At 50.3% G+C, this 27,071-nt stretch overlaps 1 protein-coding gene across 1 annotated transcript; it reads right to left on the minus strand.

The window, feature by feature from the left end:
• Positions 1-2,290: 2,290 nt before the first annotated feature.
• LOC125756476 (uncharacterized) lies at positions 2,291-16,426 on the minus strand. The gene is made up of 4 exons (XM_049411316.1): positions 16,419-16,426; positions 5,541-5,862; positions 3,537-4,366; positions 2,291-2,630 (listed from the first exon to the last, which is right to left on the minus strand). The coding sequence occupies exons 1-4, from the start codon at positions 16,424-16,426 to the stop codon at positions 2,291-2,293; spliced, it is 1,500 nt and encodes a 499-aa protein (XP_049267273.1).
• Between the last annotated feature and the right edge of the window lie 10,645 nt (positions 16,427-27,071).

A 27,071-nucleotide genomic window follows, 5' to 3' on the forward strand; every position in this document is an offset into this window, starting at 1 on the left:
GGCAGCCACACTTACTGACGTGCTGAGCCAAAAAACCTTCATTGCCATTGCGTACATTGCGTGCGTGCTCGATCATGAATCATCAACTCGCCCAATCGTTCGCCTTGCAAATTGAGCGTAACTTTGGGGCGTAGGAGCTGGAGGAGTCGGAGGTTGCGGGTGGTACTCAAACATGACCTCTGCAATTCCCTGCTCAATCGATCGGCAGAGGGGAGGAAGAAGGGGGGTCGACGACTGTTGAACGTGCGGCGGGGGGCAAAGGGCAGGAGAGAGAACTGGCGTGCAATTTCCTCGCGCACGATTACTTGACTTCTGTTAGCAACGCGGCCTGGTCAGATATTGCCGCCAAGCCAGCAAGCTCTGAGTAAATTTTCGTCCGAACTCGGTATACGGTTCGGACGAGGTTCTTGGTGGCGAAGCAAAGCGGGGATCGTTGCTTCGCGAGGATGATCGCCGCCGTCTTCGTGACTTTACTCCGGAGGAAGACGCCTTCACCCGCTGGACGTTTTACCAATACAACTTTATGTACACAACTGTTTACAATTCAAAAAGACAGCAAAAAAAGTATGACCCGCAGTGGGGCCTAAAGCGGTCGTGCCGGTGTCTAACCGGCCAGCTCTCCTCGTAGAAAAAAAAGACCCCGCGCCTTTTCCCGGGCTCTCCTTTTATATCCCCGTCCTCGTTGCCCGTGGCCCTCGTCGACACCGAACAGGCAGTTTCGTGGAAGGAGCAGGGGAGGCAGGGTCAGCTGAGGCGCCGTTTCTCGGGAATCCGTCAGGCAGGCGAGGAAGGGGGTGCCACGTCGAGCCGGCTGCGTTTCTCGGGAAGACGTTACTAAGGAGGAAGGGGGATGTCACGCCGAGCGCGACATTACACCTTTCACCCAAGATTCGTTCATCGGTGAGAGGATGTAACGAATTAAATGATAAAAAAAAGGTTCGCGCCAAAGGCCACCTAACTCGGGAAACGTGCATTTCACAAGGGTACGCTCAGATTGCCGAGGGTCAGCACATATGTCCGCACAGTTCGTTCACCCAAACACACCATCCGCACGAAAGGGTGGGGAACCCTCCCCGCCACCAGACCCTAGGTCTCAATTGTTGCTCGGGCTGGCCCCTCACCCCAACACTGATTAGGTAATCGGGACAGCGCGTCAGCGTTGGCGTGAGCGCTGCCCTTGCGATGCTGTATTAACACGTCATAGCGCTGAAGCGCTAAGGCCCAGCGCGTGAGCTTTGCCCCCTGGGGCATGCTGCACGTGAGGTATGAGAGCGGGTTGTGGTCAGTGATGACGGTTACCTTTGCCCCAAAAACCCATACCTCAAATTTTCTTAAGGCCCAAATTACCGCAAATGCTTCGCGCTCAATTGTAGCCCACCGCGTCTGCGTCGGTGTGAACCGATGACTTGCGAAGGCAATCGGCATCTCGGAGCCGTCCTCTTGAATTTGCGCCAAGCATGCGCCTGCAGCTGTAGTTGATGCATCGGTGCAGAGCACGTAGGGCTTTTGGTGGTTCGGCGTGGCGAGGGACGTGGCCACGCACAGGGCCCGCTTTAGGCATTCGAAAGCCTCGTCGGCTTCTTCGGACCAAGGTATCTTCGAGGGCACACTCTTGCTAGTGAGCTGTGTCAGCGGCCGGGCTACCTCGGCATAACTAGGGACGTAGCTGCGGTAGTATCCGCAGAGGCCTAGTGCGCTCCGCAGCTCTTTCTTTGTGATGGGAGCTTTCAGTCCCTTTATGGCTTCGATTTTTCTCGGGATCCGGGCCATGCTTACCGGATCCTACTACGTGTCCTAGGTAGCGTATCGAGGGCATTGCGATCTGACACTTGTCCAAATTCGCTCGCAGGCTCGCTGCCTCAAGCGTGGAGAATATTTCGTGGAAGTGTTCGATATGCTCCTCTAGTGTCTGACTAAAGACGGCGATGTCATCGAGGTATGCGCACGCGAAACTCTCCCGACCTGCGAGTACCTGGTTCATAATCCTCTGGAATGTAGCTGCCACATTTTTCAAACCAAAAGGCATCACTCGCCCTGCAAACTGGCCCAGGTGGGAGACGAACGCCGTGGCTAGCTGAGAATCCCGGGCGAGCGGCACCTGTCAGTAGCCCCGCCTAAGGTCGATGAGGGTAATGTAATGTGCCGACCCCACGCGCATGATAAGCTCCTGTGGGCTCGCCATCGGGAAGGCATCCGATTCCGATACCGCATTTAGTGCGCGGTAGTCTATGCATCGACGCATCGACCCATCCTTCTTGGGGACGCAAACAATCGGGTGCGCGCAAGGACTCTAGCAGCGGTATATGAGGCCCAGTTCCAGCAGCTCGGCTATCTGTCGGCTAACTTCATTTTTGAGCGCTTCTGGCACCCTGTAAGGGCGACTACACTTGAGCTTGGCGCCGTCGGTAACTTTTATGCTGTGCTGCCCTACCTTAGCTAAACCTGGTTCGCCAACAAACAATGCCTGGTGGGCCCTGAATACCGCGCACACGCGTTCGGCTGTGTGGGCGTCCAAATGCTCAGTCTTTCCTTGACTAAGGAAGAAGTCTTCACTGTTAGCCGCTCGAGGCGTGTATTCTACTTCTCCGAAGTCGTTGTCGTCGTGAAAGATAACGCTTAGCGACGCCACCCTACACGCGTATGGTCGTAACCGGTTTGCATGCACTAGCATCCGGCGACCCTCTTTCGTCTGCACATAGTATGAGTGTTCGCGGTGCTTTTCCTCAACGATAAGCGGCCCCAACCATTTGGGGTACATTTTCCCCGGTCGGTTGTCGTCGAAAACTAGGACCGTGTCGCCCTCGCGAAAGCTTTTTACCGCGGCGTGTTTGTTGTATTGCGACGCGTATGATGCCTGCTGCTTGCCTGTCGTAAGCCCTGCGGCGTCGGCCGCCGGTTCGAGCTGTGTTTTTAACTCTTTTATGTAGTCCGCAGGCGCATCTGCCAGTTTCGACGGAATTTGTCTCTCTCCTGTCCAGCTAGTTTTCAGAATAGCGAGTGCCCCGACCGGGTCGCGCCCGTATAGCATGCGAAATGGCGACACGCCCGTGGTATCGTGGGGGACTTCCCGGTATGCCCACAATAAGAAAGGGACGAATTTGTCCCAGTTTCTCCCATCCTGCCTTATCATATGAAAAAGCATGTTCTTAAAAACTCGGTTCCACCTCTCAACGGAGCCGTTACTCTCGGGGTGGTCCGGCGTCGAAAAGCGAGGAGAACAGCCCAGGCGCTCCAGAAACTCGCTCGTCAGCGCAGCGGTGAAGTTTGTACCACAGTCGGAACATAGAACCTCGGGTACACCTGTTCGGCTAAACACGGAAAGAAGCGCTTCGCATGTTGCTTTAGCCGACAAAGACTTCAGACAAACCACCTCCGGCCAACGCGTGCACAGGTCTATAATGCACAAAGCGTAGCGGTGCCCCCTAGCCGATGGTGGGTCGATCGGACCGATTATGTCGACATTGACCTTTTGAAATGGCAGCTTGGGCCGTGTCAGCGGAAGGATCGGTATGCGGTCGGTTATACGCCTGTCAGACCTGACCTGGCGGCTGTGGCAACGATCGCAGTGGTCGCGGATATCTTGCTCCATGCCAGGCCAGAAAAAGCTGCACTTAATTCGCGCCTTTGTTTTACGAAAGCCCAGGTGACCGCCCCAGTATGACTCGTGAGCGAGCGCTAAAACAGCACCGCGGCGCGTCTGCGGAAGCACTAACTGCAACATACTTTGGCCAAGAACTTTATCCTTGTGATACAGAAAGCCATCAACGACGCACATGCCCGCTTTCCCGGCTTTCGCATTTCGCCAGGCGTTACTCAGTGCATCATCGCCGCGCTGCTCCTTGCGCAGTTTTTGTGCGTCGCCGCTTTGCTCCGAGTTCTCTATCTCGTGAGTGCTCTCCTCACCCTGATCAACGGTCACCCTTTCCTGCGCTGACTCGTCGACCGTCGACAGATCGGTACTAACTGCAGCGGGTGGGCAGGCGTTCGTTTGATCGTCGGCGTTTTCTCGTGATCGTGTACTCACCGCAGCCACGTGTACCTCTCTGTTCTCCGCGTGTGAGGCGCGCAGCTGTTCCCATGCGTCGGCAGATATCAAGAAGTCCGTGTGGGCCGATCTGTTCGTGAGCGCACACATTACCGGCGTCGCAGTGTCGATGTCCTGGATCGGGGAACCCCACCCCTGTATCGCGAGAGGGACGACGGCGAGCTTCGCTTCTACCTTCTCGCCGAAGGCTGATACTAAATCTACGGTACCGTGGGGTTTGACGAGGTGCTCCGGTGTACTACTTTCTCGCAGAAATGTGATGTCAGCGCCTGTGTCGACAATCGCGTCTAGCCGTCTCTCCTCGCAGTTCAGCTGCACCGCCTGGAGTGTTGAAAGCCCCGGTTCACCACCGCCGATTGAGACGCGCGCTGTTATTTTCTCTGAACGCTTATCGTCCTCGGCATTGCCGGTGTCCTCGCCCGCGAACGGACAGCGGTCTCCGGGATGCCGCTAGCTACCGCAGCTGGGGCACCCGCGCGAGCGCGACTGGTTCTTGCCTACCGTGAAAGGCCTCCCCTTCGTGTACGTTCGTGCCTGGGTCTCCCTTTTTCGGCGAACTTTTGCTTGCTCTGCCTCTCGAACTTTTCGCCCGTCAACTCTCCTTTGTTAACGACGCTAGTTTTTCTCCACGCGCTCCCATCCCCGGTAGCTTCCTCGAAATTCTGCAGCAGACGCGCTAGCTCTCCTGCCTTGAGCCAGTCCTCGCCTTCGCGCAATTTCACGTACCTAACCGCTTCTTCGGTCAATCCTGCCTTTATCTGGTCCGCGACCAAAAGTTCGACAAGTCGTTTGAAAGTGGAGGCGCCTCGGGCTTCTACATAGAAATTTAGATAACTCTCTATTCTAGTTACGAAGGTTTTCCATGTTTCCCCGCGCCGCTTAGCGGCTGTGACAAAGCGCCTCTGATACTCGGCCGCTGACAGTTTTAGCTCGTCTAACACGACGCCTTTCAAAGTATCAAAATCCCGATGTTGCTCGGGTGTAAGCCGCGTGGATAGGTACGGCACGCGCTCGGCGACTAGTGGGAAAATGATTCGACCCCAGAATTCCCTCGGCACGCCGTACGCCTCCAACGAGCTCTCTGCTGACTCGAACCAGACGGGTACTTCCCCGTCGGCAGGAAATTTTGGGAATGCCCCTGACATCATTTGTGCATAGTGCCCGAGGAGCTTCATTTGATCGCTCCGGGACGTCGAATCGCCCCCGGCGTCTTGCGTTCGCGGCGGGCTATCTCTTTGAAGTTGAGCGATCTGCAATTTATTCTCGAGCGACCGCCGTTCTTCTTCGGCGAGCTTGAGTCTGTACTCCATTTCCTTCTCGGAAATGGAAGGGGCGGGCGTGTCATGGCTTTGGTCACCCCCACCGTTCCCGCTCTCATTCCCCAGCATGCTTTCGCGGCGCTTGTCGGGGTTTAAATGCCCGTACCTAGTGAGCATATAAGAAGGCCAGCCCAAACAACACAGAGCTCATCAGGAATGTGGCAGGAAAGGCTCACCCTGGCACTTTGTTGTCGGTAGTGTCCGCCGCTGTGTCGGATTTGAATCACCGGTGCTCTCGGCGCTGGCGTCTGTCGTCCTGGCTGGATAGCTGGCCGGCATCGCGTCGGTGATCGGTGCTTGGATGTCAGCCGGAAAGCCTCTCGGCGTGGTCCTGGCGGGGCCGGCTGCTCCCGGCGCTCACGATGCGCTGCAGGTGAGGCTAGTTGCTCGCCGCTGCTGCTGCTCCAGAGCTTGCAGCTACTTCGTTGGGCCGTCCTTGGGTCGCCTTGTCCCAAGGGCTCGTCCAGTGGTCGTTCAGGGAGCGGTGATCCTGTGCGACTGCGCCAGTAAATTTTCGTCCGAACTCGGTATACGGTTCGGACGAGGTTCTTGGTGGCGAAGCAAAGCGGGGATCGTTGCTTCGCGAGGATGATCGCCGCCGTCTTCGTGACTTTACTCCGGAGGAAGACGCCTTCACCCGCTGGACGTTTTATCAATACAACTTTATGTACACAACTGTTTACAATTCAAAAAGACAGCAAAAAAAGTATGACCCGCAGTGGGGCCTAAAGCGGTCGTGCCGGTGTCTAACCGGCCAGCTCTCCTCGTAGAAAAAAAAGACCCCGCGCCTTTTCCCGGGCGCTCCTTTTATATCCCCGTCCTCGTTGCCCGTGGCCCTCGTCGACACCGGACAGGCAGTTTCGTGGAAGGAGCAGGGGAGGCAGGGTCAGCTGAGGCGCCGTTTCTCGGGAATCCGTCAGGCAGGCAAGGAAGGGGGTGCCACGTCGAGCCGGCTCCGTTTCTCGGGAAGACGTTACCAAGGAGGAAGGGGGCGGGGGATGTCACGCCGAGCGCGACCTTACACTCTGCGTCGCGTGAAGGGAAGCGACGGGTTATCGAACACTGCCGGCGGAGCTCCTCGTAGCTCTGGCACAGCGTTATGACCTCGGCCACTGTGCCAGGGTTTTTGGCGAGCAGCATGGTGAAGGCATCGTCGTCAGTGCCTTTCATTACGTTCTCCATCTTGTCAGACTCAGACATGGTTCCATTGGCTTTCTTACACAAGTCGAGGACGTCTTCGATATAACTTGTGGAAGATTCACCGGCCTGCTGAGCTCGTTCGCGTAAGTGCTGTTCTGCTTGCAGCTTACAAACTGCTGGGCGGCCAGAAACGCTGAGACGGCGGTCTTGAAATCGGACGAAGTCGCAGAGTCGGACGAGTGGTTATTGTACCACAAGCTTGCTACTCCCGCGAGGTAGAATACGAAGTTGCTCAACTTGCCTTCTTCGTCCCATTTATAGGGTATGCTGACGCGCTCGTAAATTGCGAGCCAGTCCTCAACGTCGGTGCTATCGGCGCCAGTGAACATAGGTGGATCGCGTATACAGGGGATACCGGGACAAGTGGTCGTTGCGGGAGGAGGCGTTTGCAGGGCGGCGTCTTGAGGCATGGTAGATGGCAGGGTATGGGATCGAAGCTCCATGGGCATTGAGTGGGAGCACAGCACTCTCCACCAAATTGTTAAGGAGTTTAATAGACGGGACTCAACGACAATGCGTAATGGCGACCGCCACGGCAAGGCACGAAATCTTTGCGCGAGTGGCGTCCTTTCAGAAGCCAAAGAGGACGACCCACTAGAAGGCGCTGGAGAGAGCAACCCATTACTATGTTCCAAGGTTTCGCTACAATATATATATTGCCACGTGCGTTTCTTATTATCACTTTTGCTGTATTCGGTTTTCGCCTACAAAGACTGTCAGCAACGCTCAGCGCAAGACGCGAGCACTCGAGCTTATTCTAGAGTTTGCGCGACAGCCAGCGATAACGCTGCAATATTCGACGGCACGTTTATAAATGCCGACGCGCTTCACCGCTTGTCAGTTGATCGACGGTCGATGCTCTGTTCCCCGCTATCAGTGCATACAGTGTGTATTGCTGTAAATTAACTTTCCGTTTCTCTGCCACAAGTTCGGCCAAATGAAGAGTTTCATCATAGACACCTCGCCTGCGGCCTTCCTCGACGTCACGACCACGTGACATCTGGTGGAGGTGCTGCTTCTTTCATGTACTGGACATCAAGCCGTGAACCCAGCCCAAGTCACGAGGATGTCATCGACGGCAACCCTGAGCAGTGAGAAAGCCGAAGACAACAAGGTCTACTGCCAGAGTACGGGCCTTTACTTGAAAAGACCCGGCGGACCAAGACCCCGACCTCGACCGCAGCGACGATGAGAGCGCCTGTGCCGTCTGCGCCTATCCTGTTCCGGCAACCCAAGGAGCCGCCGACCTTCCGCGGTTCAGCACTTGAAGACCCGGAAAGCTGGCTCGAAGCGTACGACCGAGTCACCGCTTTCAATGCGTGGACCAGCGAAGACAAACTTCGACATGTGTACATCGCCTTGCAAGACGCCGCTCGCACATGGTTCGAGAACAAAGAGCTAACCCTGACAACGTGGGACACATTTCGCACCAGGCTCCTCGCAACATTCACGAGCGTCATCTGCAAGGGGAGGGCCGAAGCGCTGCTTGAAACCCGTTCGCAGCTACCAAACGCAAAGGTGGTGCTCTTCACAGAAGAGATGACCAGACTCTTCCGCCACGCCGACTCCAAAACGCCGGAAGACAAGAAAGTGCGCTTCCTCATGCGAGGAGTAAAGCAGGAGATGTTCGCGGGTCTGATGCGGAATCCACTGAGTACGGTCAAGGAATTCATCTCCGAAGCAACGACGATTGAAAAGACGCTGGAGATGCGCACCCGACAATGCAATCTCCGCTCGACGCCAACGTACGCAGACGTTCAACCACTCTACTCCGACGACCTGCGGGAAACGACCCGAGCCATCGTGCGAGAGGAGCTGCGAAAGCTCGCAACTTTGGCACCGCCCTAAGTGACGTCGATTGCTGACATTGTACGCGAGGAGATCCAACAGTCACGGGGTGTTCCTCAGCCGGCACCGCCGCAGCTGCAAGGAATGAGGTATGCTGCTGCAGCCCAACGCAACGCCCCCCTCCTCGCCCACGTCAAGACGCCGCGCCGCCCCAGCAGTTCCGCCTCCAGGCACCACCGCCGCCGCCACCGACGTCATACCGCCCGCCAGCCGGCCAGCGATACACGCCGAGGAATACCGACGTTTGGCGCGCCCCTGACAACCGCCCGCTCTGCTATCACTGCGGGGAGGCCGGCCACACGTACCACCGCTGTCAGTACCGACAGATGGGGCTACGAGGATGCGCCGTCAACGCGCCGCGCCCGCAGCCAGGCGAACGGCCTCGCGACATCGACGACTACCTCACCGGAACACAGTGGCAAGAACGACGACCTTCCCGCTCGCCTTCGCCGGGCCGCTACATGCCACCGCACCGCCGGCAGTACACTGGCCCAAATCGGGGCCGGTCGCCTAGCCCGTATCCGTGAAACTAAGAGCAGCAACCGATGGAGGTGTGGTTGCTGTACGACGAAATGCCGAAGATCTTCCGCGGCCGCCGAAGGCGACAACGCGACGAGATCTGCAGAACACGACGCGAAGCAGACGAAGCCCTGTCGACGCAACCTCGCGGACCGGAGAAGACCCGGCAACGCAACATGAAAGCAGCGGAACAAACCGACGCAGCCGTGACCCGACGCCGCGACCCAACCGCAACGCAAGACGACGAACTAGCGACCTCGACGTTCTCATCGACGGCCACAACGTCACCGCTCTCGTCGAGACTGGGGCCGACTATTCCGTCGTCAGTGGGCCATTCGCCACAAAGCTGAAGGAAGTAAAGACCGCTTGGAGTGACCCGAAATCCGGACAGCTGGAGGCCACCTGATAACGCCGATTGGTGTCTGCACGGCGAGAGTCTCCATCAATAACTGGACTTATCCTGCGAGCTTTGTAATCCTTCAGAACTGCTCCAGGGATGTGCTACTTGGAATGGATTACCTAAGTGACCACGGCGCCGTTATCGACCTGAGGTCTCAGTCGATAACACTAACCTCAGACAAAGCGCTCCCGCCCCACGCGACGCCAGGGAACCATGTATTGAATGTGATAGAAGAGCAGGTGACCATTCCGCCGCGCTCCAGCGTCATTATTTCCGTCCGCACCGCAAAACCTGCGAACATTGAAGGCGTCATCGAGGGCGATCAGCACCTACTCCTAAACCGCCAAATTTGTGTCGCAAGAGGTATAGCCGAAATGCGTGACGGTAAAGCAAAGGTAGTGCTGACAAACTTCACCCACGAATATAGGCACCTCAACATTGGTACGACTGTCGCCTTCATCGACGAATGTGTAGCCGCCAGCAATGCTTTCGCCCTCTTCAATGCTGCCGAACCTGCTTCGACGAATCGAGGTCCCGAACCAGATTTCGACTTCAACCCGAGCGTTCCGAAGGTCAAGCAAAACCAGCTGAAAACCCTGCCTTTGCAATACAAGGACTGCTTTTCATCGTCATCCAGACTTCGGCAGACACCTGTCGCATGATATCGCATCATAACACAACAAAGTACCAGGCCTCTTCGTCAGAGCCCGTACGGAGTTTCGACGCGAGAACGTAAAGAAACAATTCGACGAAATGCTACGCGAAGACATCATCCAGCCTTGAAAGAGTCCATGAGTGTCACCCAGGATGTTAGTGAAGAACAAGGATGGGACCCTACGTTTCTGCGTCGATTATCGTCGCCTGAACAAAATTACGAAAAATGACGTGTACCCTCTCCCACGTATAGACGATGCCCTAGATCGACTCCACAACGCGAAGTACTTTTCTTCGATGAACCTCAAGACCGGCTAATCGCAAAACGAAGTCGACGAGAGAGACAGAGAAAAGACTGCGCTCATAACACCGGACGGCCTGTTCGAGTTCAAGGTCATGCCCTGTGGTCTTTGCTCGGCACCTGCGACTTTCCAACGAGTCATGGATGCTGTATTAGCTTGCTTGAAGTGGCAGACTTGCCTTGTTTACTTGGATGGCGTCGTTGTGTTTTCCTCGAACTTCGAAGAACACCTCAAGAGACTTCAATACTTCAAGCAATCAAGAACTCGGGGCTCACCCTGAAACCAGAAAAGTGCCGCTTCGCGTACCAGGAGCTCTTGTTTTTGCGTCACGTGATCAGAAAGACTGGAGTGCTCCAAGGCCCGCAGAACACAGCTGCCGTTGCCGCTTTCCCGCCACCCATCGACAAGAAGGCCGTGCGCCGATTTCTCGGCTTGTGCGCCTGTTACAGACGCTTTGTCAAAGACTTTGCACGGAGAGCCGAGCCACTAACGCAGCTCACGAAGACCGACGTCGAATTAAGCTGGCAAACAGCTCAAGTCGAAGCATTTTATGAACTGAAACGACGCCTGGAGACGCCTCCGATACTTTCGCATTTCGACAAATACGCCGATACGGAGATTCACACCGATGCACGCAGCGTAGGACTCGGCGCCGTCCTTGTGCAGCGGACGGATGGTCTGAAAAGGGTTATAATTACGCTAGCCGGTCGCTGTCTAAGGCAGAGGCCAACTATTCCACAACAGAAAAGGAGTGCCTCGCCATCATCCGGGCTACGTCAAAGTTTCGCCCCAACCTCTACGGCAGGCCCTTCAAAGTTGTGAGCGACCATCACGCCTTGTGTTGGCTAGCTAACTTGAAGGACCGTTCAGGTCGCCTGCACGGTGGAGCCCAACACTTCAAGAATTTGACATTACCGTCGAGTATAAGTCCGGAAGGAAACACTCCGACGCCGACTGCTTGTATCGTGTCCCCGTCGACCCACCACCACCCGACGACCAGGATGATGACAGCTTCTTGGGAGCCATAAGTGCCGACGACTGCGCCGAACGACAGCGAGCCGACCCGGAAGTCAAGGGTCTAGTGGAATACCTGGAGGGCAGGATCATCTTTGTCCCAAAAGTATTCAGGCGCGGATTGGCATCATTTTCCTTGAAAGACAACGTCCTTGTAAAGAAGAACTTCTCCCCGGCCCGAGCCAGCTACCTTATCGTTGTACCTTCGGGACTGCGACCAGAAATTCTGCATGCCCTGCACGACGACCCGACAGCTGGACACCTCGGACTTTCCCTCACGCTCGCACCGGAGCAGGAAAAGTACCACTGGCCGCGCCTTCCCGCCGACTTTATTGGTGTTTCTTAGCACACCGCGGCTTCTCAGGTTCCGTCACAGCGGAACAGAGCCGAGACAGCTTGTGAGGAGCCGTGCACAGGACACCAAGACCGCAATTTTGCGCCACTTTTTTGAGCCGGTGGGAAACGCCGTGAATGTACGCTGTGACGGAACCTGAGAAGCCGCGGTGTGCTAAGAAATACCAATAATAGTTCACAGCTTGTAAGACAGGAGTCGTCTACACACTTCCACTTGCTTGTGGCAAGGTGTATATTGGCCAGACGGGCCGATGCGTCAATGAAAGGCTCAGGGAGCATCTCACGGCTGTTCGATCGCTTGCAGGGGTTGGTTTATTGGCGATGCACTGCAAGAAGTGCAAGGGTTGTACCGCAGCATATGACGCCACTTCTGTGATGTAGGTTGGCGGGGAACAGAGAAAGAGGGAAATAGTAGAGGCTGTAGAAATTCACAAGGCGGGTGACACATGTGTCAGCACTCCGTCCATCGCGTTGTCGAAAAGAGAACTGGACTATCTGTGTAAGAAGAAACCACGTGCGAACTGGCGGTATCGATAGGCGGCGGAGAATTTCTTTTCTTTTTCCTTCGGTGGATAAACTTTTTCTGTGACGTGGCACCTGCGTGTGCGCAAACAAATGTATTGTTCCCTTCATGTCGATAAAAAAAATCAGTTGAAGTCTAGCGGTTCTCCCGTCTCTTTCTATGTCGTCCCTTTGTGTGTGTTCGCTAGCAATATGGAAGCATACAATCAATACCAACTAGCCCAGTTTGATGCATTAACGAGTTATCTGTCCAACCATGCCTTTTCAATTTGTCGGAATTGACTTGTATGGTCCCTCGCTGTTGACGCCTTCCGGTCACCGTCGGATCGTCACTGCAGTCGACCATTTTACAAGATACGCCGAGACTGCGGCTCTTCGATTTGGTACAACTACAGAAATCGCCGACTTTTTCTTGCACTCCGTCGTCTTGCGCCACGGAGCTCCTCGCGTTTTTTGAGTTATCATGGCAAAGCCTTAAATACCAAGATCCTCAACGAAGTCCTGCGGGTGTGTGATACGATGCATAAAACCACGTCCCCATACAACCCGCAGACGAACGGCCTTACTGAGCGCTTCCACCGAACGCTCCCTCACATGATTTCTATTTGCTTACGCCCTGACTACAAGAACTGGGACAACATTTTGTCATTCGTCACCTTAGCCTACAATAGTGCTACACAATGATATACTGGCTACAGTCCTTTCTTCCTTGTGTACGGACGGCCTGCCTCCTGCGTATTCGACACTGAATTCTTTTTTGCCCTTGTTCCGTCCAGTACAGCCCTATCAGACGCGTCTGTAGCTCGAGTCGCGCATTGCCGTGAAATTGCTCGTCTAAACACGGAAGCTACTCAAGAAGAACGAAAACGTCGCTGTGATAGTAAACGACGCGACGTGGCTTTTTATCCTGCACTCTTAGAACAAAGGGAGTGCCCCGACGCCCTTTGCGAGAGCTTTGGCTTCTCCCGCTGGGCACTCCATTTTCCGGAGTGAAACAACTCCTTCTAGACAGAGAGTGGACCAACGCCTCCTCATGGAGTACAGTACTCCGTCTGCGATAGAGTGAAAGCACTCCTCCGAGGGAGTAAAGCTATCACGTTGAAACAGCTTTGAAATAAAATTAATCGAGCACAGAAAATGGCACATTCATACGCGCACACATCCACGCAACCAAAACACGTAGAGCGCTCACAACCAAAACGCGTACATTAAAGTAGAACCTTCCCGCTATCTTAGGGATAGTTGTGAACGCAGGTGTGATGTTAGTGAGCGTTTCGCCACACTGTTAGTCAAATACACGCTAGAATCCACGCCTCCAGGCAGGAAATCTGTTCAAATTACGGCCGCTGCTAGTCAATTCATTAGGCGACTCCGTAGGCGGCTCCCAGAGAAAGCAACACAAGAGCATTGTCGTGGCTTTTGCAGGATTTTAGTTCATATTTTTCCTGGCTAGGTACGGCCTGCAGCTCTTACGCGTGGCGTCATGTCAATAGGCGGCTCTAAAGCGGCTGCGAAAACAGAATTTTTGGCACTCGAACAGCGTGTCACAGAATAATTTCTGTAATACTTATATCTACGGATAATTAGAAAATTGACATCAATCTAAACACGCACATATGACAAAACATACAAATCGCACACGACACAGGAATCGAACTCATGACCATAAGCACCGAAAGCAGACACTCTAACCACTACGCCACAGAGCCACCGCATTCCTCGTTGACTTTTCACAGCCTTATATATTTACAAAGTGGTTTGCAACGAGAGGATGGAGCTTGCTACTTCCTTTCTTGCATCATCGGCGTGTGTTTGTGCGTGCATTAGGTTAGTAAATAGCTAGCGCGGCGCCACAAACTCACGAAGGCCACTGTTAGCACCCTCAGCACCGACTTTCGTTCATCGTTTGTTCCGCCGCAAGGGAAATGATAAACGTGTGCTTTTGTGTGTGTGTGTTCACCATACATCGTGTATGTCTCACTCAACCAAACAGTTGCTGATACCAGCATGACAACTACCTTTACGTAGCGAAACTCACGTATGTGTATTCTACGAGCGTGTGCTTTTGAGTAGTTTTGGTTAATTTTGCCGCGAGCTGCAAGTGTCTTCAGTGCGTTCTCAGTTGTTCAAAGACCATCACCTGTCGCAAATTTTTGTTCATACGTCGATGTCAGAGTTCCAAGGGAATTTTAGTTTCCAGCTATACAAGCATGTGCATTTATTGCGTGTGTAGGTACTGTTGCGAGCTGCACGCAGGGCCAGCGGCACCTCTGAGCAGTTAGACGAATATTTGCGCAATGAGCACTTACGCGCGCTGAGGCACGACATACAGTGCTTCTGAATTAGTCAAAGTCATTATTTATTTGCTTTTATACTCGAACACTAGCAATCCTTTTACCAAATAACCTCTACTCTTCTGTATCACGCCGCCGTTAAAATGAATGTCGAATGCATCCACCAAGGTTAAGCACGATGTCCACTAATTCGCAGAGTGACATGTCTCCTTTAAAATAGAAAAGATAATACTGTTGCAATTCTGTATAGCGAAGGTCCGCGTGTAGTTGGCACTCCTCCTGAAGCTCTCAGCTTCTCAGCTGTTGGAAGACCATCATCTGTCGCATATTTTTGTTACATGCGTCGATGTCAGAGTTCCAAGGGCATTTTCCTAGAGGTACATTTATAGCGCAAGCGTAAAGACGTACAACAAAGAAAAAACGTGGCTGATCCCTCCGTCATAGGAATCGGTATAACACGAAAGTGAAACGTGTCTTCACAGAAGTAGTGCCTATTGTGTAGTGATATATGAGAGCTTGTACAATGTCTATTCGTGTTTGGCAGCTATAGCACCGTTTGACGTGGATGCACCCGTATTGACAGCATGTCTCTATCGCGACGACTAACGCCCATGATCATGATTAAACCGTTGTGGTAGCTGACGGTGTGAACATAGATTTGGACACAGCGAATCGTGAATCCCGCGTACGGATGATATCAACAAGCTCATAATCAACACTGGTACCCGGCATGCACTTTTTCAAAGCGTCGTCAATTAAGGAGAGAAACGGCATGGTGTGCGCTTTCTAGTAATGGGTAGCGGACGCCTGTGCTCACGCATACATAACACACACTGCGCTTCAGCAACACGGGAGGTAGAGGTTCGTAGCCTGAGCCGCAAACGCGTGCGTCCCGCTGGCCTCTGTCTCGCAGGCGCTGCTCTCGCTCCACCAAGGCACGACATTCGCCCGTCGAAATCGCGTCCCTTCTGCGAAGCATATTGCAGCAGTTTTGTTAGTCGGTGCTCTCGCAATTGAAGCAGTCAACGGCGGCGGAGAAATCCCGTTGGTACACGTGGAAGCTGCACTACTCCGATGAGCCGACGCACGCTAACACGAAGCCAAAGGCAAAGAACGTAACTGCGTCAAGGGTGCCTCGGCGACGCTAGCGCGGCCAGTCTACCTCTCTGGTATCGAGACGCTTTAACCATGACCTCCTATATCGCGTGCAATCTCGGAGTAAGCGCTAGTAAGTTTCGATCGTGAAGCATATACTTCTTTTCACATCTCACAGAGAGCGGCACCGCCCCGCTCCGCCCGCCGCGAAAAAGAATGTGTGAAAGATATAAGGCGCGTTCGCGCCGTGTCTAGCATCTTCCGAGTTAGCTTAGACGGTAGGGCGTCGGGCGCTTGCCGTCGCGGCCGCAACGGCGTGGGTTCGATTCCCAGCGGGGTATCTTTTTCTTGGTTTTTTTCTTTCTCACCCGTTGGCGTCCATTTTATCAACGTCATATCCGTGACGGAAGTACTTGGTGGACCCCGGCATAAAACACTTTCGTGTTAAAAAACGACACACACAAGCGCCGTTCGGCACTTGTGTGTGTCGTTTCTTTCTTTGTGGTGCGTCTTTACGTTTGCGCTGTAAATGTACCTCTAGGATTATGAACCAACTAGGCCCAAAAGAAGTTTTACTCAAGGGCATTTTAGTTTGCACCTATACAAGCATGTGCATTTATTGCGCATGCTTGTATAGGTGCCGTACCTATTGAAAAAAAAATGGCATTATTGCATGCCTCAGTGAAACAGATGTTCTTCAGAAAATAAGATTTCATTTTAATTGGTAGGATATTTTTGTCACGGCAGGACACAACTTCACTAACACAACGACTGGAGGCACGCAGAGGTGATACCAATTCATAAATCAGGCGACACAATCTCTCCTTCAACCTACGGACCCATTTCACTTACCAGTACATCATGAAGATCCTAGAGTATTTAATTTTAAAACACCTGACAGTATATCTGGAAGAAAATCGCATACTATCACCTAGCCAGCACGGTTTTAGACGCGGGATGTCAACAGTAACGCAATTAACTGAATTTGTTCATGACCTCGCACGGACGATTGACACGGACGATTGACAATTGACGCGTTTGATCGCGTGTGTCACAACAAGTTAATTGCAAAACTAGAGGCAATAATTGGCGCTGGAAACATTTCAGCTTGGATCGGCGATTTTTTATCCCAGCGTTCGCACTTTCTTTATCTCGATGAAGCGTCATCCGATATTATTCCCATCTCATCTGGTGTACCACAGGGCACGGTCTTAGGGCCCTTACTGTTTTTAATTTATATTAGTGACATCGTCACTAACACTGAATGCAACATAAAACTTTTCGCGGATGACTGCATTATCTATAAAGAAATAGTGTGTTACGAAGACCACCTCACCCTAAACAGACAACTTAACGTGATAAATACCTGGTGTGAACAATGGCAAATGTGTATCAACACTAGCAAATCTGTGTCAATGACGGTGACAAGAAAGAAGAACCCATCAGAATCTACTTACTCACTTAGTGACACTAGACTAGCTAAAGTTCATCAACACAAATACCTCGGACTGACTCGTACATCCGACCTCAGGTGGAACATACACATTGCCAACATCTCCTCAAAAGCCACCCGTAAGTTGTTCTTTCTTAAAAGGTCCCTGAAGTCTGCTCCCACCCATATCAAACTCCTCAGCTATACAACCTTTGTGCGGCCAGTACTAGAATACGCTAACACTGTTTGGTTCCCTCGCAATATCACTAACATAAATCAACTAGAAAAAGTTCAAAGGAAAGCGATACGGTTTATTCGTAACAAATACAAACGTGCTGACTCGCCCACTGAACTTCTGGCATCATCCGGTGTAGACACACTGACAGTTAGGGCAAAACAAGCTCGTTTAAAATTTATGCATAACCTTCTGCACAACCACTTCAACATAAATTCTTCAAATTACATCAACTTCTCTAGGTCCCGGATATCACGTAATAAACACGATAAAACGTTAGATGAATACTTTTGCAACTCCAACACATTTAAATACTCATTTTTTCCTACTGCAGTTAGGGAGTGGAACCGCCTTGACCCAACAATAGCAAGCATTGAATCACCGTCAACCTTTTGTTACGCGATAGAAAATAAGCCCTAACCACGAAAAAAAAGTTTTTGTTTATGCAATGTGTTCTTTTGTTGTCTGATTAAGTTTCACTGTTGAGTTGTAAATATTAATGCTGTATTAGAGATAACAACATTTCTATGTATGAAACGCAATTGTACTCTGCAATATGTGTAATACGTTCATGCTCACGTTGTTATCTGTATGCCCACATGCCTTGGTCTCCAAGTGAGACTGGCAGTATTGAAAATAAATAAATAAATAAAAACTTTTTCGTGATTCAGGATTACACGTAGCACGAACGTGAGTGCAGTAGCTAAATAAAAACTTTAAAAAGTGGGTGCCGTGTGCACTCCTACTGCCTCGTGTACCTGTAGTTGATGTCCAAATCTATTATACAAATTATGCGACCATTGATAAATTATCAACCACCGTGTCCAAGGGCTTCAAGCCGTCACCTGACGCCATCATCGACGGAGAGTGGGACGGGACAGGGGTTAATCCCCTCTTCCCCCCGCCTCGCCCGGACTTTTAATAAAGTTTATTCACTCACTCAATCCATGTTCGATCACTCCTGATCTGTTTCCGTTTACTGACTGTCGCTTATTTGCACGATGTTTTGCAAGAATCATCGGTTCAACCCATCTGGTAGAACACAAGCATTATCTGTAGCATACAGTGGTTCTCAAGGGTGGGTAAGGGAAGCCATTTCCGGGGTCCGCGATGCACATCATCGAACAAAACACAAAAAATCACGCCATATCCACGGAATGAATGATGATAAGTGGGTGAAGCTCGAGAGGGGGATATCATCAGTAAACCGTAACTCTCCCGTGAAAGTTAGCCCATTACATCATTAGAAAGACGTGAGACTGTGCGTATATTATACAAAATCAACTTTTATTTTGTTCTTGTTCGTTTGCTGTTTCGATTCTTCGTTTGTTCTTTTCATTTCGTCGTTGTCATGGCGGCTGGATTGCGAGGTCCCTTCATTACGACGGCTTTATGGTCCGTGAAATGAAGCGAGAGAGGTTCTTGTACTGGCTGCAGTGGGAAGTTTGCAAACACTAAGTCTATGCACCTCCCTCGGATCGTGGTAGGTTGCATATGGATACATCTGAGTGCGTATTTGGAAAGCATGTGCTGCACGATCCAGTCATTGGCAATGAGGTCCACGTTGAAGTCCCCAACCAGAACAAACGGGCGGTTCTTGTACTTGTCGTAGTCACGTAACGCAGCGTCTATAAACGACTTGACGTCCCCGACAGACAGGTTGGGTGCGAGGTACGCGGTTATGACGGCGACTAACAGACGGCGACTAAATCGGTGGACCGGTGTTTCGACGCGTGGTGGCGATTCCGGGCTCGATTGTCGGCTCCGCGATGGAGTGGCAAGCATGAAGCTTACCCCGCACTTCCACCCAGTGTAACGACGTGGGATCGACGAGGACACGAAGCACGACAAACAAACACGCTTTGTCGATCAGAGAAAGAACTGCAACGTCTTGTTCGTCCCTGTGCTGGGTCAAGAACACTCGCGCTGCTTCGTTGTCATCACCACTGGCACATACGCGCGGCATAGGCGGTCATGTACGAGCTAGGAGGGACACATCCACGGCTTTAGGAGCTTTGCCCCTAAAATACGCCTTTTAAAGACGATAGTCTTTCTTGGGGAACTTAAACGCAGAAATTTTGGTCTGTCTTTCTGTCTGTCTTTCTGTTTGTCGGCACGTCCCTCGATTCAGCCACTCGGCCAAAGTTGAACCACTTGCCCAAGGGCCAGCCGTCTTGAACTGGTACGGCTGCTCATACTTGTGAACGTTGTCGATCAAAAAGTAAATATCATGCATATCTGAGGTGCAACATCACTAGGTAAGTATTAGGTGGCGTGTTCCTTTAATAGAAAATGCATACATACGTAATTTTAAGGACCCTAGTTTCTTAAGCTGCGCTGAAAATGCATAAGAATGGAAGCTTGAGCGAGTTGGTATGCGTTCATCTTTGTTGAAACAGCGCTCACTAGACGACGACGAAGTAAAAGAAGGCACAGGACAGGCGCTGACTGTCCTGTGCCTTCTTTTACTTCGTCGTCGTCTAGTGAGTGCTGTTTCAACAAAGCTGAAAATGCGACTGCGCTGAAATTTGCCTTCCTCCTTGCCCTTCGCACGAGCTCATTGTTGTGTTTCGGTTTCGGTTCTGTATTGCACTGTACTAATGCCATGGGTTGGTGTTGAAAAACTTTAGTTTTGAGAAGGCCAAGAAGGTGAAAAAAAATATTTAAAAAATGAAAAAGCAGCGTTGTGGGCGGCCTTCAGGCTGCCGGTTGTGGGCGCCGCTCTGGCGTTCCTGTTTTACCCAGGCGACGTGTAAATAAAAGAGTGTGTGGAGAGTACTCGTTGAGTGCGGACATTTCTCTGCTTCAGCACTTCGCGCCAAACCGCGTTTTCGGACTGGCTGGCGTCCCCGCCGGTCGCGTTGGTCACCGCCGGTCTTCGCCTGCTGCTGCGCCGGGACTACCAGCACGCAACACAGCACTCATGTTTCCCGACGTATTGCCAGATGGCGTCGATATCTCACACAGCGCCTCTTCTATCGTCTTTACACAACATTTGCAGCGAAGCACGCAGATACGCGGCCAATTTTTTTGAAGGAACAATATGTTCATTGACAACGGCCCCTTCAGAGTTTTTGTACGTTTCACTGCATAACAGTTTTGCGTTGCGGCGGAGCTGACTAATGCTCTCCCTTCTCTATGAGATCGCTGTAAAGCTTTTACTACGACATGTGCTTTTCGAGGCTTGCATATTTGAAGAGAAAGCATAGCATGAAACAGCTGAAATGTGGCGGCAGACCGCGCAACTTAGTGACAAGCTGTTTAGTACACATTAGCGTGAGACTTTACTTTGACCATAAAATGAGGCGTTTTTTTTCGAAATGGGTCAAATCCATCCAAAGAGAATTTGAGAAAACGGCAAAAATTTGCTATGCAAACTAAATACAACGCTGTCAAAGCTATTCTATGATATGTTTTACATGTCGGCTAGGGGAAGTTTCTGGCCACAATCAATTAAAAAATATGCAGCGGATTTCACCATTATTAGCATGATAACTTTGCATTTGGCTCATTTCGAATTGAGACATGGAATTCAATGCGGTATTCTTGAAGAAACTTTATTGATATTCGGGCAGTGGCACATTCTTGCTTCGTCGGCGTCGACATTGCTTCTGTTCACGATGCCGTAGACGTCTCGGGACCGATCTCTCGCCAATCTCTTCACTTCCATCAGAATCCACGATAATCCAGCTCCGAAAGAGCAAAACAAAAAAAAAACTTGCACAAACACCCAGAAAACAGGCAGAGTAGTCAGGCTAGGCGGGAAATCACACGGAGGCTTCCACGTTCGCCGAATCACGTGATCGCCGAAGCGCTCTACTATCGGCATACTGGATTTGACTCATTTCGATCCATACAGCGCATGGATCTGGCTCAATTTCGTTTTGAAACGGGATCTGTGAGCACATGTAGTTGTTGGTATTTGACTCATTTCGTTCCGATCTCTCTTTCAGAGGAAAGTTGAGAGAATGTACTTGCCAATGGAGCAATATTGGAGCTAGTTTCGGTTTCTGGATTTAGCCCATTTCGAAAAAAAACGCCACATATAGTTTTGGCTTGCAATATTTTTGAGAAGTGTGACTGCAATAGGCATGTTGGTGTACCATTTTTCTTTATATTGCATTAGTTTTCCCTCAGACATGAAAACATGTTCCACATGGTTGAGCAATTCACTTTTTTGTATAAAGACATGTGGTGTTGATGACGGATCCACTTGCCAAGGTTTGCAAACACAGCCGCCTTTATTCACATATTTTGAAGAAATATTGTAAACTTATAAAGTTAAACTTGGGAATATGTCTTTATTTCACAACCCTATTCGCCCGTATTATTACGCATACGTAGTAGACCAATGGTTACAGCATTTACATGCCGGAAAGTGCCATCAAATGCGACCGGAAAAGTAGTTCCTCGTCATCTTCAATAGTTCAATATATGGCTCATGCAAAAGTACCACATTGAATATGAATCCGAATACCATGACAGGAAAGTTACCTGGAGTTGTTGCAATAACATGCTTTGAATTAAAAAATTGCCTATCAATGCTGGTGGTGGCTTGGCACATTAGAGCGATGGACTGAACATGCTATGAAGTTGAATAAATATTGAACAGGCTATATATAACGGCTGTAAAACAGTCAAGAATCATGCTTTAAAAGGACAGACTGGAGGGCTACTTGGTATTGCATGACTCGGAACAGTAGCGCAAGAAATCACACAGACGACAGAGCAAGACGGGACAAAGTGCTAACTAACAACTCAGTGTTTATTGCAGCTGATTGCATATATATTCACATGACACCGCGCGAAAGGAAAAAGAAGGGGGCCAGGGGGGCGGAGGAACACACAAGGCAATCAACGAAGCATATCACACAAGCGGCTAACGCGACAAAAATAGCATTTTCTTTTCTGATAGGCAGATTAAAGGGCAACTTACCGCGTCTCTATGTTTTATCTGTGCCGCTTCAATCATTTCCCGCGTTAGTTGGTCCGAATTTCTGGCTAAAGAATGCGCATGGTTGATTAGCGGCTTGCAACCGCTACGCGCATAATGCGCAGCGAGGTGGCCTGACAAGGCGAGACTTCCCACAATGTACCTAGGTTCCCGCAGATCATCATTCATGCATCTGCCTGTTTAGCCCACATATTCTTTGCCGCATGTGAGCAGATAGCGCAACATCAACACCTACACACTTTGCAATTTTCACCAGATTGTGACTGATATTGTGAAGGTAGGGCAAGATAACATTCTTTCTTTCATGCTTCACATAGTCAACGGTATTACAGTCAACTTCCTTGGCTTTTTTCAGTATGCTACCTGCTACAGCGGTCAACACATGCAACGGGTAATCCGCCCCTGACAACCGTGTAACTTGGTCACTAAAACGTTTGTGAATGAAGTGCGGGCAGGTCTACAGAAGGGCATTATTGAAACACAATTTGATAATACCCCGCTTGACCAGCTTAAAATGAGCAGATGAATATGGAAGGATAGGTTTTTTGCCTCTCGGCTCGTAACACCAACATTTCTGTTTATTAGCGAAATTGAGGGTGAGATCTAAAAACCTGATGGAGCATTTAACTGGTGCTTCAAATGTTAAAACAAGAGGCCTGAGGCATTCATTAAAAACAGAGCGAACAGCACATGTCACGTCGGCAGGCAAACCAGAGTCAGAGTCTAATAAAACCAGGCAGTCGTCTACATAGCGGAATATCCTTACTACGCTTAGTCCCACCATCCGAGAGTGCACTAAGCGATCCTTATAGGCCGGAAACAAATCACCTAAATAGGGCGCAATACAAGAGCCTATTGATACGACAGTTCTTTGAACAAAGTTTGAGTCACCCCAAGAGGCGAACGTCGAAGAAAGATAAAACCTAAGAAGTTCTAGGCACTTGTCAGAAGCAAGACCTGCTTCGTTCTGCAACTTTACGATGCCATGAGTATTAATGGCGGTTTCCACACACTCGAGGAGTTTATCTTGCGGAATCGAATAATACAGATCCTTTATGTCTAACGAAAATGCTGTGAAGTTGCCGCTAGCTTTATCCTTTAAAAATTCTAGGCCTTGTGGGTTCCTTCGCCCCCCTCGCCCCCTTGTTTTTTCCTTTCGCGCGGTGTCATGTGCATATATATGCAATCACCTGCAATAAACACTGAGTTGTTAGTTAGCGCTGTGTCCCGTCTTGCTCTATTGTCTCTGTGATTATTTGCGCTACTGTTCCGAGTCAAGAATCATGCTTAGTAAATGAATGAGTTTACGTTCAGCATGTTTTCAAGCCATGGAAAATTTTCAAATGCACACTGTTATTGGAAAGTTTGGACACATCACTGTGCATAACTCAGTGCAGCAGTCCAAGTGCTGACAATCCAAAATACTGAGAAATGTACAAGATCATCAATATAGTATACTGTAAGGCACAGGAGTGTTCGTAGAAGAGGCCGTCTTGTAGACAAACAGGTGGGCCCGAACTGTTGCTGCTTTGCCAAAAATGTTCAGTCTTCCTGAAAAAGATATCAAGTAAAGAAGTTCATTAAGGTTTCTGCATCCATACGAAATACCAACTTGACTTCTCTTACTGTAGATTTTTCAAAAAACACAAACGTACAAATTTCAGAAGCTATAAAGTATTTTGTGATGCATGAAATGAGTGTGCAGCACACTTTTATTCTTGTAATATCTAGAAAGACGCAGCATTATGATACACAAAGGCGGGGCTCATTTGCCTGTCCATGTTTTGCTGCCATGATTTTATCCACGTCGCGAAAGAACAAGGTACAATAGCTAGTGTGCGGTGTTGCTTGTTATTTTATGGAGGCAACTCCTATTAGAAAAATAATTCATTTCTCCTCACAGCTTACTGCAAGTTTTCTCAAATAAATTATTTAAAATCCTAGGCCAGACGGGACAAAATATTGTAACACCGCTCACCACAAGGATCTGGTATTTACACTATTTATTGAGGGGCGAACTTGTGCCCAAAGCCAAAAGGAAGCACAGAAATCCTGAAGGAACCGAAAGTCCGCAGCTCTCACGAGCCTCTCCTTCGAACGCCGTCTTTCTCTTCTTCACGCGCGTTGGCTACTCGGCCGAAGCTCGTGCGCATGCAGGGCCGGCCGGCACATTGGGGCTGGTTTCATCTGTCGTAGCGGTGCCGTCGGCGTTTCGCTCCGTTTGCGACGCCTGCGTTGTACAGACAGATGGCAGTTTTCCGTGGCGTTATGCCCCCTCTCAAGACGCATCGCCCCGATGCGTGCGATGAAGCTGTATGCAGAGTTCCCTTTGTGGACGGGTTTCGAGGAACGAGATGGTAGTACAGTGGGCGATTTGGGTGGCTAATCTTCGTGTCGGTCGTGGTATGGCATCATGCGCGCAATGTGTACGCGATTAGTGGGATTGCGTCGTCGCGAATGCGCGTGTCCTGCAGGCTTGACATCATAAACCAGGTCACTGAGTCGCTGTACTACTTCATAGGGACCAACATATTGGCACATGAGTTTTTCGGACAGACTGCGTCGTCGTACTGGAGTCCATATCCACACTTTCTCTCCAACGTTATGCCGCGTTTCACGTCTTCCCCGGTTGTAGCGGTCGGCGTCGATCCGGTGTTGGCGACGTATCCGGTGCCTTGCTAATTGGCTGGCTTCTTCCGCTCGTTGTAAAAAGTCGTCAAGCTCAGGGGGGTAGTCATCTTGGTCTATCGGTAACATAGCGTCCAGTGTTGTGGCAAATTCCCGACCGTACACTACAGGTTTTCCCGCTCACTTAAATCCAAGTGCCAACTAAAATAATCTGCACGCCGCAGAAAAAATCTGAGCGCCAAACATTTTATTCCATGTGCCAAACATTTAATCCTAGCTCCAAGATATTTAATATAAGGGCCACCACAAATAGACCGCGTGCCAGTGAGTTTAATCCAAGTGTCACCATGCCTAATCCAATCGCCAACAACTTTAATTCAAGTGCCGGTAAGTTTAATCCATGCACAAGAAACAGTAATACGGGACGTGAAAACGGCAGTGCAGTTAAAATACAGTTGTTACAATATGAAACACAATGATTGGTAAGTATAAAGCAGCACTAATATTTATAATGACCGCCGTTATTTACGAAAGAAATGCTGCCATAGTTTGCTTGAGCCGTGTTTGGAGCGCTTATACTTCGTAAACACAAGTCTGTAGAAGCAATGTTTGGTACGGGCGGGATCATTTTAAGGGAAACGAAAGAAAGGGCCTCTGTGTGCTGCTCATTACGAACATGTTAAAGGGCCCCGCCACGTTGGTCTAGTGGTTATAGCGCTTTACTGCTGACCTGAAGGTCGCGGGATCGAATTTCGATGCATTTCGATTTGCATTTTCGATGAAGGCGAAAATGTTTGGGGCCCGTGTACATCGATTAATGTGCATTTTAAAAAACCCGAGGTGCTCGAAATTTCCGGAGCCCTCCCCTACGGCGTCTCTCATAATCATATCGTGGTTTTGGGATGTTAAACCCCAGATATTATTATTACATGTTAATGGATATTTTGTAGTTGAACGAAATTCACAGCTCGTAATTGGATTTTGGTTTTGGCACCCAATATGGTGCAGCTCCAGGTCTGGTCATGTAATGGGAAGGACCGATAGTCTATCCTCAATTAGAGCGACGGAATCGATACAAAGTGATGGCATTTTGGCATTTCTCTTCGCTGGCGACAATATAACTTGCTGTTTTGATGCTGATGCCCGTAGCGATTGGTTTAGGTCGCCACCACGCCTGTAGACGTCCACAATCCTCAGCGAGTCGAGCACCAACACCCTGCTGTTTTTTCGACGAGGTTTGTCGGGATCTTTGAACCGTGGTCCTCGCTTGCGTTCAGCCATGACTTCAAGCAAAGCTGGCTTCTCATCCGGAAATGTTCCTCTCTGAAAGCACGCGCACTACAAGCGACCGCGACCACGTTTCAGCAACGCAGCGTCGTCTGTTACATGAATATGCGTATCTCCTTTGATGCGTTTGTACAAAAATGAATGTGCAAAAGCCTAAATAAATGCAAGGTTTGAATGGTTATTGTTTGATATCAAGGATGGATGAGTATCGTCTGTAAATCACTATTTCTCTCACTAGGCCGAGCAGACGACTGCGAACTCTCTTGCGGTTAATGCCGTGTGCTAGCAGACGACGCCAGATGCGATCAACGGAGTACCCAAATTCCGCCACAGCGATGAAGCATAAACTGACTCGGGGCTTAAGCCTCGTGCTCTATGAGCGCATACATTAAGTACCCGGACATATATAATTAAACCGCGATGCTTTTTTGAAATAAAAAATATGACATCAATACGTTCGGGCAAAATACCGTAGTTGGTCTAGTGCTTCTGGCGCTCTACTGCTGACACGAAGGTCGCGGGATCGAACCCCGGCCGCGGCGGCTGGATTTTCGATGGATGCGAAATTGTTTGAGGCCCGTGTACTTTGATTTAGGTGCAGGTTAAAGAAGCCCAGGTGGTCGAAATTTCCGGAGCCCTCCACTACCGCGGCTCTCATATCACATCGTGGTTTTGGTACGTTAAACCCCAGATATTATTATTACATGTTCAAGGATATTAAATGCGAATCATTTCTTAGCGGACCTCAGGCACTTTGGCCGTTTCTATACACGTATCTATCTATCTATCTATCTATCTATCTATCTATCTAACCGCCTGCATCTGGGCGCTCTCCTGGTCGTCTCCATAAGTTCTACTCTACCACCACTGGCGTAGCAGGGGATCAATGTATTAGGAACACGATTTGCTGGTCATGACATGAATAACGCAAAGTACCTGTCACGTACGTCATGAAACCCTTTCTGTCCG

Source organism: Rhipicephalus sanguineus, unplaced genomic scaffold, assembly GCF_013339695.2.
Source record: "Rhipicephalus sanguineus isolate Rsan-2018 unplaced genomic scaffold, BIME_Rsan_1.4 Seq10031, whole genome shotgun sequence".
In the NCBI taxonomy this organism is placed as follows: domain Eukaryota; kingdom Metazoa; phylum Arthropoda; class Arachnida; order Ixodida; family Ixodidae; genus Rhipicephalus; species Rhipicephalus sanguineus.